This window comes from Oryza glaberrima, chromosome 2 (assembly GCF_000147395.1).
Source record: "Oryza glaberrima chromosome 2, OglaRS2, whole genome shotgun sequence".
NCBI lineage: Eukaryota > Viridiplantae > Streptophyta > Magnoliopsida > Poales > Poaceae > Oryza > Oryza glaberrima.
This window is the reverse complement of record NC_068327.1, coordinates 4,737,402-4,756,151: the sequence shown is the minus strand read 5'-3', so window position 1 is coordinate 4,756,151 and position 18,750 is coordinate 4,737,402. Positions and strand designations below refer to the sequence as shown.

Sequence of the window (18,750 nt, the reverse complement as noted above, 5' to 3'; positions counted from 1 at the left end):
TCTATTCTTCAACTTTCTATCACCTCTTTATGCAATTTCAATGCTCTGCTGTGTGCCTCTCTTTTGGCCAATTGCATGATTAACTCCTAAGATGTAGCATCTGACCTATTGTAGTTTGTTAACCATAGAGGTGTACTCTAAAGTGCTGCCTAGCTAGCTACTACTTTCATATTACCTGGTGTGGCTTAAGTCTTCTGCTAGTGCTTGGTTAACCTAAAGATTTATTGTCTAATAATATTAAATTGCATATGTACACCTGTCAAATCAACTCACAAGGTTAAGCTAAAGAGGAAGGCTAGGGAAAGGGATACCGATTAATCATGCATGCCATACTTCTCAAAATATAATTTTGATTAAAAAACTTTCTATAACAACATTAATTGTTTGGACAACATTTTATAAACATTTTTTAGCTTTATAATAGATAATATTTAATTCGTACCTATAAGCATTATAGCTAATACGCCCTACCATCTAGCTAGAATGCGCTTCCAACACTCTCCACCTCACGTTGGAGGCACCCTCGAGCCATAGATATATTTCGAATAAAAATATACTATATATTTTTTATTTAATTTCTGTTAGCAGGACATTGAATCAAAACCTTTGGCTCTAATATCATACTGAAATGTACTCCTTCATTTCCTAACTTTTTTTTAATGGATTGTTAACTTTTAAAACTTCTGTACAAATACAAAATATATAGATTATGCTTAAAATATTTTTAGTGATAAAATAAATCAATGTAAAATAAATGATAATTATATAAGTTTTTTTAAATAAGGTAAACGGTTAAACGTGTATCGAAAAAAAATCAATCAATGATCGACGCGTGTTAAAAAACAGAGGTAGCATATGTTAGCAAGTTCATCAAATTAGTTGATGCCTCAACCTCAATTAAGGCCTTGCATACGTGGCAGCTAAGATCTTTGAACCTAATATATGGTCTACAGAATCAGCTGATTGATTCGAGAATTGACATAACGAGTACACTTGTGTGTTTAGCTGAAGTAACTTAATTAATTACTATGTGCTCATTGAAATGGCGACAAGGCTAAAAACTATATTCCGGTAGCAAACACGTGCCATGACAATTCATATTCTGAAAAAACTCAAGGAAATTCAAGGTCATCCACGGGTCGTTGTGAAAGTAACAACCTTAAGGTTTATGTGACCATTAATTAATACTTGATGTTATCATCAAACATCGCCATCATGTTTGATAACCCGAGAGGCTCATATTTCAGCTTTATGGAGCCATCGTTTGCTCTACGGGTGAAAAGCTGTGAAAAAAAATAAACAAAGTAATCGAAACTAATTTATAAATAAAACTTTTCTAGCTACCTGTCTTCTTCATTAACAACTAAAAAGACAAAGATGAAAAACACTATAATAAAAAAAATCTCAAAATTAATTCTAAAATTAAGTTTGACAATTTAAATTTTTAGCTGCGACAGATAAATTAAATCAACGTGCAAACGATGAATCTGATAATGACGAGACCCGGTTAGCTAGCGATATAATTTACGATAGATCGTACTTCCTTCGTTTCACAATGTAAGTCATTCTAGCATTTTTCACATTTATATTGATGCTAATGAATCTAGACATATATACCTATCTAGATTCATTAGCATTAATATGAATGTGAGAAATGCTAAAATGACTTACATTGTGAAACGGAGGAAGTATGTACGTAAACCGTTATTAATGAATTGACCTACAAATCCAAACTCTATCATCCTCATAATTGTAGAAGAAAAAACAACACTTTGAAGACTTAGAACTGAAACGTACTACCTCCGTCCCAAATTAGTAACGAGTCGTTTTGATCTTTTTCTTACAATGTTTGACCATTCGTCTTATTTTAAAAAATAGTGCAAATATAAAAAATAATAAGTCACACTTAAAGTACTTTTAATAATAAAGCAAGTCACAAATAAAATAAATAATAATTTTATAATTTTTTGAATAAGACGAATGATCAAAAGTTACAGACAAAAACTCAAAACGACAAGTATTTTGGGACGGAGGTGGTAGACATCATGAATAATCCATGCCTACAACTTGCTGCTTTAATTTGTCAACCTATTCAATTATGGAAAAAATATAATTATAGGTATAAACCGAGTATAACTATGTATTTATTAATTTTGAATATCTAAATGAAATTAAGAAAATTGCTAAATCAATACTCCTACATTGTATTAGTACAAATGGATACTTATTAATTCTGAATTTTCAAATTATTAGTTTAATAAATATGAAGAGATAAAATCATTAGTAGGATGAATTATATATATTATTGTGTGTTCACTGATTCTGATTTTTTGAACTATAGATAAAATAAATAATTTTCCGTTAGATCTTTAAAATAGACTTTACATATATCTTAAGAAAAAAAATAAAACAATACATACTCAATATATGTTAAAATTTAATAAAATCTAATAGTTATAATATACTCCCTCCGTCCCATAATATAAGGGATTTTGAGTTTTTGTTTACATTGTTTGACCACTCATCTTATTCAAAAAATTTTGGAATTATTATTTATTTTTTTGACTTACTTTATTATCCAAAATATTTTAAGCACAACTTGTTGTTTTTTATATTTGCACATTTTTTTTAATAAGATGAGTGGTCAAACAGTGTAAGTAAAAACTCAAAACCCCTTATATTATGGGACGGAGTGAATAAATGATAATAGCCCGTGCAACGCGCGGACAGACGACTAGCTATGCTAATTAGTAAAAAGTAATTAGTTCATATCAACAGATGAATTGTGAGATGAACCCCGTGATATATATTATCTTTAATGGCGAGGTCAGCGTCATGGATCTCAATTTGCCTCGGCTAGCTAGATGAGAATGCATGCAGCTGTCTGTGTACAGCTGCGTCTACCTTCTTATCCTCGCATTACTTCTCTTCACGCCCCAAGGAAACGAGGCCAAGCACTACAGCGCAGCACAGTCGTCACTAGTGACGCATTAGGCCTTGGGCCTTCCAAAAAGATATTCACATCCTATACATATTTCATCCCCAAGTCAACCTTGCCGTCTCCTGTTTAGGAGCAGTGATTAGTCTTCAAACATATGCATTAAAAAAATTTGGTTTTTATACAGAGTGGTGGTAGTTAACTGATGATTCATTAATTTCTGTTGTTGAATCAGGTTTAGTTTTTTCATTTTGTATGGTACTCCTGTTTCTAGCTGATTGAGACAGGGTTGAAGAATAGATAGATCCTGATGGAGAAATTTGTTAGGCTTAATATATGTGTGCGTGGAATGTTATAGCACATGTCGATTTAGGCTTGGTCATTAATTTTTTATTATCTTAATTAATTTGTGCCATGCCCTGCTATAGTACTATGGTAAAACCATCTACCGTGAAGACAAACTCCTAATTGATGGTTTTATTGTTATTTGTAGGCGACGGATTAAGAATGATAAATTTGAATGGGTGATAAGATAATCAAATATGTGGTCGACCTTTAGGCGGCATGATATACTTCGTTATCAGATCAACTTTCAATGATCAAATAACCGTACGAGTTTGAATTTTGGACTTCGAATTTTTAGACTTAGGAATTTACAAATTTTTATGTGTGTGTGTGGGTGGGGGGGGGGGGGGGGGGATGGGATGAGGGTTGTGGATGTGGAATTGAATATATATAGTTTGGTTGAATGTGAATGTGGTTGTATGTTTGAAGTGACGTGAATTTATGTTATTGTGTGATTTGTATGTGAAATTGGTAGGTCCTATCATTTTTATTTTTTTTCTTGCTAACATATATAGGTGCTGGTTTTACTTACAAACAGACACCTATAACCCTTGTCACGTGTCCTGCCCGGTGTACAAATGGCACATATATGCTTCTTATAGGTGCCAGTTGTATTTACGAACTGTCAACTGTAAAAGTCACATGTAAAGCTGTCCATGCGCCAATCAATTTAAGAACTGACACCTATATGACAGTATAGGTGTTGGTTATGTATTCAAAACCGACACCTTTGTAAGTAAAAGATGCCGGCGGGATCGATGACTGAAGCCAAAGGTGTCGTCTACTGGGTATCGGTTAGGATATCCGACATCTATAGCCGGTTTCCAACCGGCACCAATTCAGTTTCAGTAGTGTGGTGTGGCATGACGCCTAACTCCTATAGGCATTTTAAGAGAAAAACTGCATACAAATTCCGTTGATTAATTATGAACCAACTAGAAATATATTGGCACAGATTTGGGTCATCTTATGGTTTTTACTCTAGGTTTAGTGCATCAAATTAAATCCTAATTCTCAAAATAAACTAGTATTATATCAACAAGCATGCTTAAGTCTCTTTCATTTGGCCTACATCTTTGCAAGCGAAGTCTTTATTAAAGAGTGTAACTTCCTTGAACCTAAGATTCTATTATGTCCATCGAGACATCTCAATCCTCCTCGCGATCACGATCTTATTAATCACTAGCATCAATTAGACTTAATTTTTGCCCCTCGAAAAGCGAAACACAATCTTTTTACCATGAGCAAAATAAAAGCGAAACATTATCATTGTTCTTCTAAAAAGCCAGCAAATTTGAAGTGTGTGTGTGGAAAAGATAGAGAATGACACACCAAAGCCACCACGGCTACCTACCAAACATGGATGCACATCCCCTTGACCAATAGCTACCTCCTCCGTTCTATATTACAAGTCGCTTTAACTTTTTCCTAACCAATTTATTTTAAGTTCAACTAAGTTTATAAAAAAAATTAGTAACATCAAAAACACCAATGTTAATTAATTAAACCAAACATTAAATATGTTTTGATAATATATTTTTTTTATTAAAAATACGACTATGTTTTTTCTATAAACTTAGTTAAAACGACTTAACTTAGTTAAAACGAGTTGTAATATGAAACCGAGTGACTAGTTGCTTACTAGTGCATGCAACTGCTGGCATGGCAACTAAACTGGAGTACTATATATATACAAGGCCTCTCTAACTCTCTCAAGTCAGAGAGGTTACCATCTAAACGGCCTGAAAAAAATAAAAGAAGAGGCCAAAGCTATACCAACTCAATTACAACTAGCTGTCACACTTGGAGGCAGCAAATTGAGCTAGATAGCTACCAAGCTATAGCTGAGAACTCGCCGGCGACGGCCATGGGAGGCGGCGACGGCCGCGCCGGCAAGGCGAAGGCGAGGCCGGTGTTCTCGTCGTTCATGACAGTGTTCATGCACGCGGACGCGGCGGACGTGGCGCTGATGGTGCTTGGGCTTCTGGGCGCCATGGGCGACGGCATCTCGACGCCGGTGATGCTGCTCATCACCAGCCGCATCTTCAACGACCTCGGCAGTGGCGCCGACATCGTCAAGGAGTTCAGCTCCAAGGTCAACGTGGTACGTACCTTGTAGCTCCTCGCCGCCCAGCTCGATCCTGAACTGAAATGATGATTGAATTGAATTAAATTGAAATTGAATTTGCCGTTGAAATTTGAAATGATGTCGAATTCATCAGAACGCCAGGAACCTCGTCTTCTTGGCCGCCGCCTCTTGGGTGATGGCGTTCCTAGGTGAGCTTGCATTTATGATCAATTTACCTGTTGCATGCCAATGCTGCGGCGACGGCGAGCTGACGCCGCCGGCGAGGGGTGTCGTGTGTGTGAGCAGAGGGGTATTGCTGGGCGAGGACGGCGGAGCGGCAGGCGTCGCGGATGCGGGCACGGTACCTTCGGGCGGTGCTCCGGCAAGACGTGGAGTACTTCGACCTGAAGAAGGGGTCGACGGCGGAGGTGATCACCAGCGTGTCCAACGACAGCCTCGTGGTGCAGGACGTGCTGAGCGAGAAGGTGCCCAACTTCGTCATGAACGCCGCCATGTTCGCCGGCAGCTACGCCGTCGGGTTCGCGCTGCTGTGGCGGCTGACGCTGGTGGCGCTGCCGTCGGTGGTGCTGCTCATCATCCCGGGGTTCATGTACGGCCGCATCCTCGTAGGCCTCGCCCGCCGGATCAGGGAGCAGTACACCCGCCCCGGCGCCATCGCCGAGCAGGCCGTGTCGTCGGCGCGCACGGTGTACTCGTTCGTGGCGGAGCGGACCACCATGGCTCAGTTCTCGGCAGCGCTCGAGGAGTCGGCGCGGCTCGGGCTCAAGCAGGGGCTCGCCAAGGGCATCGCCGTCGGCAGCAACGGCATCACCTTCGCCATCTGGGCCTTCAACGTCTGGTACGGCAGCCGCCTCGTCATGTACCATGGATACCAGGGCGGCACCGTCTTCGCCGTCTCCGCCGCCATTGTCGTCGGTGGCCTGTGCGTAAAAAGCATCAACGGTGACTTTGATCCATTGTTCATAATTCTTGACGGTGGCGAGACGCCATTGACGTACCTTTTGCATGGGATTGCAGAGCGCTGGGGTCGGGGCTGTCCAACGTGAAGTACTTCTCGGAGGCGAGCTCGGCGGCGGAGAGGATCCTGGAGGTGATCCGGCGGGTGCCGAAGATCGACTCCGAGAGCGACACCGGTGAGGAGCTGGCCAACGTCACCGGCGAGGTGGAGTTCCGGAACGTGGAGTTCTGCTACCCGTCGCGGCCAGAGAGCCCCATCTTCGTCAGCTTCAACCTCCGCGTGCCGGCGGGGCGCACCGTGGCGCTGGTCGGCGGCAGCGGGTCCGGCAAGTCGACGGTGATCGCGCTGCTGGAGCGGTTCTACGACCCGTCGGCCGGCGAGGTGACGGTCGACGGCGTGGACATCCGGCGGCTCCGGCTAAAGTGGCTGCGAGCGCAGATGGGGCTGGTGAGCCAGGAGCCGGCGCTGTTCGCCACCAGCATCAGGGAGAACATCCTGTTCGGAAAGGAGGACGCCACGGCGGAGGAGGTGGTCGCCGCCGCCAAGGCGGCCAACGCACACAACTTCATCTCCCAGCTGCCTCAGGGCTACGACACACAGGTAAAATTATCTCAGAATTAGCATCAATCTCTCCACTGGTAATACAACTACTTCCACTAAGCCAATTTGGCATATATGCAAATATGCAGTCATTTCAGCACAAAGTTTCTTATCTTTGCAAGTCAATGTCCAGGTTTCTTTTCAAAGATTTCTGTTGCTATCATGACCATAAGCTAGCAGTAACTTGCATGCATGTGATGCATCCTATTCTCATTTGTTTTTAAATAAAAAAAATGGCTGAATTGCAACTAGAGTAACTTGCATGCATGTCATGAATCCAATTTTTTTTTAACCAATAAATGGATAAATTGCAATTGGAGTAAGTAACTTGCATGCATGCTATATATGCATCTTTTTCCTTAGACAATAAAAAAACTGAACTACAGTTGGGAAGTGCTATCTGATTCAGTGAAAAGACACATCCTCAACATATCACATATGTATGGGAAACATGACCCCAGCCAGCACAGTGCTATAAAACTATGATCATGAAATTCACACACATGAAAGTCAAGGGAATCCAGGGGACAAACTCCAGGTACATGAGTGAGTGAGTGCATGAACTGTTTCTTAGAGTTTCTGTGATCCATGTGCAAATACCCAACATTTTGAAACGTCTATAGGAGTTAGTAGTTTAGTCGTAGGTTCATAATGTGACAGCAGGACTAGAATAGTAGAATATTTCGAACATAATCTAGCCAAATAAGTTGTACCCCAACTGATCAGACAAGATTAGGTGGCAACTAGTCTTTAAAAAAAAAGGTTGCTTGTGGCTTTGGGACACCATTCTAATACTCCCTCCGTTTAAATGATCAGTCATTTTAGCTTTATCCTAAATTAAATATTTGTATTTTTGGCCATCACTTTTGTAATATACAATTTACATGTTGTTAAACTACACGAATTTCTAAAAATTGACTTAGGATAAAGGTAGATACGGAGGGAGTATTATTAATTTATTTTCAAGCCTGATAGCAAGGAGTAAAAGCTGTTTTTGGAAGCAACACCTTTTGTTTCTAGTGTAGTATATACTTTGTTTGGAAGCAACACATAATCACACACACACATTACTCCATCCATCTGTTATTAGTGCTGGCTAGCTATAATTTGCAGGCGCCACGTCACTGGCAGAGGACACGGTCCTGCACTCCTGCCTGCTTGTGCGCTCAAGAGAAGAAAATTAAAAAGAAAAAAAAAAGGCACTGATGCAATCTGAGATTCAGAGAGCTGTCTGCCTTTTGTTCCCCAAAATAATGACACGCCTAAATTATGTTATGGCTTGTTTGGTTTGAAGCCAGTTTTTACCTTAGCAAGTTTTGGCACAAACAAAAATTGGTACCAAACCCCAAAAAGTAAACCTTAAAAAAATTGGTAGCAAACCCCAAAAAAGTTTTGGCTTAAATCCAAACAAGACCTTAATGTTATCCCTACTGAAATAAAAAAAAAACCCAAAAAAAACCCTGGAAGTAACAAGAAAACCATATAATTATGGTATGACATTATACAGGAAAGGACAGCAATCAATTAAAAAAAATCAATAGCTTGAAAGTGCTTCACATGGTTAAAATAGTATAGGAATCCATTATGTACATGTCTCGGTGAATAGGTTGAGCTGAAGGCTTACATTAGGGAAGGGTACTTTTGAGCACTCTAAATTATCTAAGTATCCCAGGACTATTAGGGAACAAACATATATAATTAATCATACTTCATATTTCTGGTATGATACAACCTAATCAGGAACTAAGAGCAATGAAAAGATCATGGAACAAGGAGTTCACTACAAGATGTTTTCAGTAAAGCAGTAAAAATTATGGACACCTGAAGAGTGAAAATACATACCCCCAATCAGGCGCTGAAGACTATGGCAGTCCTGAAAGTGAGAACAAATAAAACAAACAAGCTAAAGGCTTAAACTCGGTGCATCTGATAATCACATCATAAGATCGTATACATTGCATGAATAACCACAGCAGAACAAAAAAGAACACAAAAAATAACTCTGGGCTGTCACAGAAACACCTAAATTGTTACACATTGCCTGGGATGAACAGGTAGTCACCTTGAGGTGCAGCTTTCCTTGCCGCTGCTTCAGCATAGTTCCTCTCCAGCAGACCTGCCAGTCCACCATCCATCCAAAATTGGATGAGAAATAATTTCATTCTCAATATTGAATGAATGATCTAGTAGATACCTTCCATACATGACTTGCAAAAAGAATCAGGACATAGAACTGAATATATCCCTTAGACAAAAAATCTGTGGTTATACACTCTATAGTGGGACCTACTGCTTCCGCATGTGGACGTAGACAAAAGCGATCCACGCTCATAACCTCAATTGCTTAATGCCTGGTTTCTCTAGCTCACTTCCAACATGATCACGACTCAACTTATCCTCCATGATGTAGATGGCCATATTTCCATATAACGTACAGCTGCAGCACTACCTCTAAGGCTGCTATAAAGACCATTCCATCGAGATTCATTTCTAGTGATGGCAGTATCAAAATTGAAAGCATCTGCTCTGGGAAATTGCTGATGGTGGGACATAGGAGTCGTAGAGCGATTAGTCCAAGTTTTGTTTTCGAAAGATCACAGCGAATTTGCCGGTGTTATATTAAAGAATAAGGTTTCTCATTTTAAGGAGAGAATGAGGCCAAACCATGCAGTGAACGGTTAATTTGGGAAAACCAGACAAAAAACCTGAAGAACAAGAAACACTTATAGCAACCGTAACCATGGCAACAAAACTAGCAACCTTAAAACACAATGAGCACAAGTGAAAAAGGCAAGGAACCATTGGCCCACCACTCAGGGTGTGACTCCATGGTCGGTGGACACTGAAGGTAAACAGCTAGAGGCTTTTTGCAAATCTAGAAACCAGAAAAGGGATTCCCAGTCAACAATTTTATGGTGCTCCAACTTTCCCAGAAATAGGATTTCACCCAGGACCTATCATGCTCTAACGATTTTGACAGCAATATATTAGACCTTCACAGAACAAATTGCCCATGTGCGTGTGACATGAGCGCATTCAAAAGGCAGTTTTACCTATGGAAAATTAAAATGATTCTCACGTTATAGTTTTGATTTGTCCCTTTGCTGCCAATGCGAATCATTCAAAATAACCAAAACTTATAATGGTAAAAGAGTATCTCTCTTTTTTGGCTAATAATGGAAAATCACTGTAATGATATGGATCCTTAGGTGGCATGCATGTAAACCTTGAAACATGAAAGGTTTATTCATGGTTGGACCCGCAGCACTAGCAATTTCTACTTTGTGCAAACCTGCTGTGGGGCACTTAACATTAGATTTTGATGTGGGCAAACCTGTTAACAAGATGACCTGACAGGCCACTAAAAAATATCCTCTCCATCAGATACCTACCACCTAATATCTGTAATGCTGTGAGTTCGACAATAATAATGGAAGGCACTTGATAACTTTACTTTAATTTTTCATTGTTCAAGCACTCGTAGGAACATGATAGGAAAGAGTGCTACAAAATGACAAATAGTAAAATTCTGCTAGTGCGTCTACAGTATTCAATGATAAATATCGTAACTATTAGTTCGTCAAGCTTTTTTCAGAGCATGTACGCACTGATCATTGACACACGTGTAGTATTTTAGATCTAATATTAGAGGACCAAACTAGACCTTTCATACTCACTCAGTACAAATACGGAAAAGGCCCTTTCATGTTGATACTTGATAACCATTACCTTGCATCTTTCTATTTGTATAGAAGTTTTGCCTCTTGACTTCTTTTTTATTTGCCAGGAAACATAACTTGTTTCCTAGAAGATAAATCTGAAAGAAAGATGGTCCATATCAGTACGGCAGAAATGCAGAATACTAGTTGAACCTTTTAAAATATGTCAAGCATAACTGTACAACTACTGAAAAAAAATTACTAAGGAATCAAGATAACCTGATGTGCCTATCCCATCCCCTAAAGCAGTGGTGACTATTTTTTAACACTGCGCCTCAGAGCTTCGATCAGTTGTAAAACCAGGCTTTTGATGTGGGCAAGGGAACAGAGTATTATTACATATAAGGGTATGATTTGAACTCAGTATTCTGGGAAAGTATTTATAAATGCTGCACAAAGATTTTAGAAATCTTCATGGAACAGATGGGATACCGACACCCACAGTTTATGAAGTTCACTCTCATCAGTTAGTGCTTATGTTTGATTGTGATTAGTACTAAAGGGTAAGAATAATCACGTCTAACAATCAAATGATGAGCCAACTTTTTCTCGAAAAACAAAACTGATGTCACCCTTGAAACAAGATAACAATATCCTTAGCATAATTATGCTTTCGTAGTGTCTATAGGACTTATCAACTGAGCATGTTTTTTTTAAGAACGTATTCAGGTCAATATTTGCACATACTGTTAAGCATTTCAAACACGTTTATCATATCAGCATTCCTATCCTAGTAATGACCTAGTTTGAAATAAAAACAACAGGTGGGCGAGCGTGGTGTCCAAATGTCTGGGGGGCAGAAGCAGAGAATTGCTATTGCGAGAGCAATCCTGAAATCACCCAAGATCCTCCTCCTTGATGAAGCCACTAGTGCATTGGACACTGAGTCAGAGCGCGTTGTACAGGAGGCCCTTGACCTGGCATCTATGGGCCGGACTACTATTGTGATTGCACATCGCCTATCCACTATCCGCAATGCTGACATAATTGCTGTCATGCAGTCCGGTGAGGTTAAGGAGCTGGGACCCCATGATGAGCTCATTGCCAATGATAATGGCCTCTATTCATCTCTTGTGCGCCTTCAACAGACCAGAGATTCAAATGAGATTGATGAGATTGGTGTAACTGGTAGTACATCCGCTGTAGGGCAGTCCAGCAGCCACAGCATGAGCAGGAGGTTCTCTGCAGCTAGCAGGTCAAGCTCAGCAAGGTCATTGGGTGATGCAAGAGATGATGACAACACTGAGAAGCCAAAGTTTCCAGTGCCATCCTTCAGAAGGCTACTTATGCTTAATGCACCAGAGTGGAAGCAAGCACTAATGGGGAGTTTTAGCGCAGTTGTGTTTGGAGGCATCCAGCCAGCATATGCATATGCCATGGGAAGCATGATCTCAGTCTACTTCTTGACAGATCATGCAGAGATCAAGGACAAAACAAGGACCTACGCACTCATCTTCGTAGGTCTAGCAGTGCTCTCATTTTTGATAAATATTGGTCAGCATTACAACTTTGGTGCAATGGGGGAATACCTCACCAAGAGAATCAGGGAGCAGATGCTTGCAAAGATCCTCACCTTCGAAATTGGGTGGTTTGACCGTGACGAGAACTCCAGTGGTGCCATATGCTCACAGCTAGCTAAGGACGCCAACGTTGTAAGTCCATATATCAAAATAAGTATGTAGAATTGTAGATAATTAAAATGGAATTGTGACTGACCTGCCATACTTTTGTTGTTGTTGTAGGTGAGGTCTCTCGTGGGTGATCGAATGGCTCTGGTGATCCAGACTATTTCAGCAGTGCTTATTGCATGCACCATGGGTCTGGTCATTGCCTGGCGTTTGGCCCTTGTTATGATAGCAGTGCAGCCTCTGATCATTGTTTGCTTTTATGCTCGCCGTGTCTTACTCAAGAGCATGTCCAAGAAATCAATACATGCACAAGCTGAAAGTAGCAAGCTAGCTGCTGAGGCAGTCTCCAATCTTCGTACAATTACAGCCTTCTCATCCCAAGAGCGCATCTTACACCTTTTTGAACAATCACAAGATGGACCATGCAAGGAAAGCATCCGGCAATCATGGTTTGCAGGGCTCGGACTCGGCACCTCCATGAGCCTTATGACATGCACATGGGCCCTTGACTTTTGGTATGGTGGCAGGCTTATGGCTGAGCACCACATTAGTGCTAAGGAGCTCTTCCAAACCTTCATGATTCTAGTAAGCACAGGTCGTGTGATTGCAGATGCAGGAAGCATGACAACAGACCTAGCTAAGGGTGCAGATGCAGTTGCTTCAGTATTTGCTGTTCTTGACCGGGAAACAGAAATTGATCCTGACAACCCTCAGGGATACAAGCCAGAGAAGCTCAAAGGCGAGGTGGACATCAGAGGAGTCGATTTCGCATACCCATCAAGGCCAGATGTTATAATCTTCAAAGGGTTCACATTGAGCATCCAACCAGGCAAGTCAACAGCCCTGGTTGGGCAAAGTGGCTCTGGCAAGTCAACCATCATTGGGCTCATAGAGAGGTTCTACGACCCAATTAGGGGGTCGGTGAAGATAGATGGAAGGGATATCAAAGCATATAATCTTCGAGCCCTGCGGCGGCACATTGGACTGGTCAGCCAAGAGCCAACACTATTTGCAGGTACAATCAGAGAAAACATTGTGTATGGCACAGAAACGGCTAGTGAGGCGGAAATTGAGGATGCAGCAAGATCTGCTAATGCACATGACTTCATCAGCAACCTGAAGGATGGATATGACACGTGGTGTGGTGAGAGAGGAGTTCAGTTATCAGGAGGGCAGAAACAACGCATTGCAATTGCCCGTGCCATCCTGAAGAACCCAGCTATCCTGCTTCTGGATGAGGCTACAAGTGCACTAGACAGCCAGTCTGAGAAAGTGGTACAAGAGGCACTGGATCGGGTGATGATTGGCAGAACAAGTGTGGTGGTCGCACACAGGCTCAGCACTATACAAAACTGCGACCTTATCACTGTGCTCGAAAAAGGGACAGTTGTGGAGAAGGGCACACACGCATCCCTCATGGCCAAGGGCCTCTCTGGAACATATTTTAGCTTGGTTAATTTGCAACAAGGAGGCAATCAGCAGGTCCAGCACTGAGGTTTTGCATCACAACACAGCTTGCATTTCCAAATTCACACCCCAGTTTAAATCAGTTGTCAGAACTGCAAGCAAGGATGCTCCTTATCATTTGAAATTTTGTGACGATGGGATTTTTTTTTCTCCCATTGCTCTATTAGTATATAGAAGTGTATGAAGCTTGTAGTTTTCTTTTCTTGAAATATCTGCTGGGACTGTACTGTAATGATGAGATAAGTTGTATATTAGGTTGCATTTTTTTTATTCTTCTTTGCCATATTGATTGAAAACTGCTATAGCTATTGAACACAGTACCACACAGACTAGTAACAGTGTAACATCATGATCAGTGTATCACAGGTAGCAGAAACTATGTTCAAAAAGGTATTATATATTGAAAGAATTATTGCCCTTATGGGCTTTCAGAATATTTTTTAGATAATGGATATCAATCCAGCCTCTACATCCCACATGGACCCCAAATGGGATTTCAGAAGATGTAAGGTTAAGTGTAAGTTCAGAATGATGCTCCTTACAATCGAGTGATAGCATCGCAAAGCAAAAGGATTGGAGCAGAACTAATCGATTTTACCTACAATTGGCTTGTAAATTTCACAAGCATTGCAAAATGTGAAATTCAACATTCTCGGTTTTCAAATATGTGATTATTATATACACAACTGCTTCCAGTTCACACTTTTTTTTCCTAAGAACGTAGTGAGCCATGAACTAAACAGAAAACTTCCTTGCTGTAACTTCAATATACTGTTCAACAGGTAAGGACAAGGCGTTTTTTTGCGGAAATGTCAAGCACTAATACCCATGTCCCAATATCAAAACTTGCAAACTAAGGAGTACAAATAATCATATGAACTAAAGGGGTTCCCTAACTAATGCCACTTCTCCAATCTGCCTTAAACCTAATGTCGAGAATTTCAGGGGCGAAGCTACAGCAAAGCGTCGGGGTCAGTAGACCCCGACGATTTTCCACAACCATCGTATATTCCGTTTATCTTACCAGCCATGACCCCGGTATAGAATACCATTAGACCCCGATAGATTGATTAGTTAAAGGCAATTGTGATTAACAACAAAGAATGACACAACAAAACAGAAAATAGCTAAGCTTAGCTCGTATGCATTATATGCCAGCCCAGCCCACATAATGAGACAACGTTTGGATGTGAGCCCACAAGGCTGGCAGCCGTCTCCACAAATTCCCCTGCGCTGATGTCATATTCCAGTATTCCTCCATTGTGATGAATTTGGAGGCGTAGACAAGATTTTGTAAGTAACCGCTACCGAACCAAGACTTTTTTTTAAAAAAAGAATATGCCATAGTTGATTTTGTACCATCTTATGTATAGTCTGGTGTTCTTTTCTTCTGAAGATGAGATGAAGATTAAGTTTTTTGCGCAAAATAAGGTGGTATTAACATATGATTGATTGAGTTTTAATTATTACAAACTTGAAAAATGGATTAGTATGGTATTTTAGAGCAACTTTCATACAGAAAGTTTTCACACGAAACACACCGTTTAGCAGTTTGAAAAGTGTGCTACGAAAATCTTAATCTTCATCCAACTTTTCTTGGAGAAAAGAGCAGGACCTTAGATTATTACAAGCTATAGTCTATTGTTAGTATTATTAGTTATTAGACCCCGGCGATTATTTATCCTGGCTTCGCCCCTGGAGAATTTCATATGACAACTACCAATATCTTGCAGTAAAACAAAACCAGCGGTTCACAGATCATCAATTATGGCCAGAAATATTCCTAGAGAATTCCATAACTAGATTATTCACGCCAGTATAGTTTAGAACGTACTTTTGGGTGATGATCTGCATATATGATGGTACAAAGCAGTGCAAACTTACTTTAATAAACATGAACAAACTAAGGAGCACAAGAACTTACACAATAGGCAGATGAACTTCAGCAATGCCGGTGATCCACTGCGTTGAGCTCTCTTCCGAGTTCTTCCTAACCTATAAGCAAAAAAACAGATTGGCACCATCATTACAACGCACAACACATCAAAACCATGAAAAATCTAGGCTTACAGGAGTACATCGAAGCTCTACTCGGCTAAAAACCTTGAGCTCATCGACCTGGTCATTTCTCCTCCTTGTCTATCACATCAATCTTCTTGGCCCCTCTTCTTCAACAGCTCATTCTCCACATATCTCAACCTTCAAAGATCAGACCCACGCAACGCACGCACGCCTCGCTCGCTTCAATTCCGGCATCACAAGATGAATGAAGCAAAATATTGGCAAGAGGAATCACACACGAAGTTAAACGCGGATGTTGGAATCCTCGATGGTGACGGCGGCCTCCTGTCCTGGATAACGAGATCCTCCTCCTCAGCATCTTTGTCTCCTTCCTCACGTACTTGATCTCCTCCAGAGAGACGCTACCTGCGAGGGAGAGGGAGGTCACAACCAGAACCCAAAGCGAGAGGCGGCGGGGGCGGGGAGGGTACCGGGCGGGCGTCCTCGTCGTCGGAGTGATCGGCGCCGTCCTCCGCTTGGACTGGTTCCCGGCGAGGTCTGGGTAGGGTTCGCTCACGGCGGGGTGGGTGAGTGGGTGGCCGGCGGCGAGGTCGATTTTGTGATGAAAACGAATTCCCCGCCGCCTCCGAGCAGGATGGCCCGGCATACGCCTCCGCGTTCCGTTTACGTATAACGGGGTTTACGCTTTCTCTTTGGTGTTGTGTCAGACCTTGGTATTGGGGATTGGGCCGTTCGCCGTTGACGCGAATAATCGAAGGCCGAGAGGACTGGGCCGTTAGAAATGGGCTGCATTGTGGGGTGTTTCCTTTCCTTTTTTTTCTTTAGTAAAATTCATGATCCTAAAATAACATGGGTGTTATTTTATTATGAGATAATCTAAGAAATACCATTGACAAGTGTCCAAATCCAAGAAATGACATCAACAAGTGTGAGTTCCAAGAAATGCCATCGTACAAACAACTTTGTCCTAAAAATGCCATCGCCGTTAGGGCTCCGTCCATCCCATGCCGTTAAATAAATTGTTCATCTTATAGCACTTAACGGCGTGGGATGGACGGAGCCCTAACGGCGATGGCATTTTTCGGACAAAGTCATTTGTACGGTGTCATTTCTTGGAACTCACACTAGTCAATAGTATTTCTTAGAGTTGAACGTTTGTCAATGGCATTTTTTGGATTATCTCTTTTAGTATACAGGTCCATTAACTTGAAAATTTTCCCAACCGTTCTCTTTTATTTGTTACTTTTGACTATGCACTTGAAAAGTAGGCAGTCATTATACATTTTAGATATACCTCCAAAACAAAATAGTATATTTTAGATATGATAATTTTGCCTCTAGTATACTCCCTCCGTTTCAAAATGTTTGACACCGTTGATTTTTTAGTACATGTTTGACCGTTCATCTTATTTAAAAAAAATTATGAAATATGTAAAACTATATATATACATGAAAATATATTTAACAATGAATCAAATGGTATGAAAAGAATAAATAATTTCTTAAATTTTTTTAATAAGACGAATGGTCAAACACGTACTAAAAAGTCAACAGTGTCAAACATTTTGAAATGGAGGTAGTATTATTTACTGGAATGGGTAGTAAGTAAGTGGAACAACTTTATAGATTAGTGTGAATGGGATATGATTGTTTGTTATGGGAGTAAAAATTGGAAAGTAGGCATTGGATTTCATGCATAACCAAGTTTTTGTAAACAAACTTTTTGTTCAAAATTGTCGAGTAAACCAGAACGGAGTGATCAGTACGTGTGTTAGACATCTCAACTTGCTAAAGGTACCACGGATGGTCCAAAATACGACAGGGTATGACACATGGATGCTAATATAACACACTCGCTAATCCTGAAATGAGAGTAGGGCCTACTCTTTTTCTGGCATTTCTCTCTTCTTCCACCATTGACCTTGGGGCTCCCAACCCCATAGTTGTTTACGTTGTTCTCGAGGTCGCCATGGCCATCGTTCTGCTCGTGTCAACCAGCTACCATCGAGCTCCCCACCATCGTGATGCGCTCGAGCTCTTTCACCCAAACTCCATTGTTTAGATCGCCCTGATCGTCGTCGTTCATCTCTGCCCAGCCGCGGTCATCCAGCTCTCCGGCCCCCGTCGCTACCCTAAGGCTCTCGCTCCCAGTCACCGCCATTCCTAGGGGCTTTACGAAGCTCGAGGTCCAGTGGCCCGGCGACGTGTGGATGACAACCAAACGGTGGCAGAAGAGGGTGTTGTGATGGGAGGAGGCGTTGATGTCGAGGATATGTATGGCAGTGAGCAGGACCGAGGTCCGAGGGAACTTCGGGTCAAGGCAAGCGGCCAGAGGTAACCAACGTCAAGCTCGGTCTCGCCCATGGGAAAAGAAAATGGCAAAAAAAAAAAGGAAAAGTGTAAAATAAATTGTGGTGGCCCCACTTGTCATTTGGTGCAGGGCTAGTGGTGATGTTGCATCACGTCCGTGTGACACGCCATGTCAAATTTTAGACCGAAGTTGGTATATTTAGCAAGCTTAGAGGTCTAAAGATGTATTTTCTAAATTTCCGGATCTAGATGAAACGTTTTTACTTTTTTTTTTTTCTAAGTTGTCTTTTCTTCCAAGAAGGGTGTTGTTTCTTCTAAGGAAGAGTTCACCTTAACAACTATAGATGATACCCAAGAGCCCAAGGGCCAAGCACCATGAACACCATGTCTGCCATGTCCGCGTGCATAAACACCGTCATGAACGATCCAAGCACCGGCTTTGCCTTCGCGGCGCCGTCTCCGTCGCCACTCACACCCATGGCCTTGACCGCTACTAGCTTTGCTTCCTCCAATTGTGACAGTTTGTACTTGAGTTTGTATAGTTTGACCTCCTTTTTCTTCAGGCCGTTTAGATGGTAGCCTCTCAGACTTGAGAAGTAGAGAGTGAGCGAGAGAGAGGCCTTATAATATCTTTTGCAGATGTTTGAATAATTGATACAATATCAGGAGCGAAT

The 18,750-nt window shown here is 41.3% G+C and overlaps 1 protein-coding gene and 1 long non-coding RNA gene across 2 annotated transcripts; one reads left to right on the top strand and one right to left on the bottom strand.

The window, feature by feature from the left end:
- The first annotated feature begins 4,931 nt into the window (after positions 1–4,931).
- Positions 4,932–14,064, top strand: LOC127763444 (putative multidrug resistance protein). Its single transcript, XM_052288147.1, has 6 exons — positions 4,932–5,387; positions 5,506–5,560; positions 5,658–6,294; positions 6,390–6,930; positions 11,414–12,301; positions 12,392–14,064. The coding sequence occupies exons 1-6, from the start codon at positions 4,932–4,934 to the stop codon at positions 13,769–13,771; spliced, it is 3,957 nt and encodes a 1,318-aa protein (XP_052144107.1). The 3' UTR covers positions 13,772–14,064.
- A 117-nt stretch (positions 14,065–14,181) lies between these two features.
- On the bottom strand, positions 14,182–16,397 carry LOC127763448 (uncharacterized). Its single transcript, XR_008015721.1, has 4 exons — positions 16,237–16,397; positions 16,045–16,171; positions 15,815–15,943; positions 14,182–15,739 (listed from the first exon to the last, which is right to left on the bottom strand). It is a non-coding gene; the product is annotated as an uncharacterized LOC127763448 (long non-coding RNA).
- Positions 16,398–18,750: the final 2,353 nt, after the last annotated feature.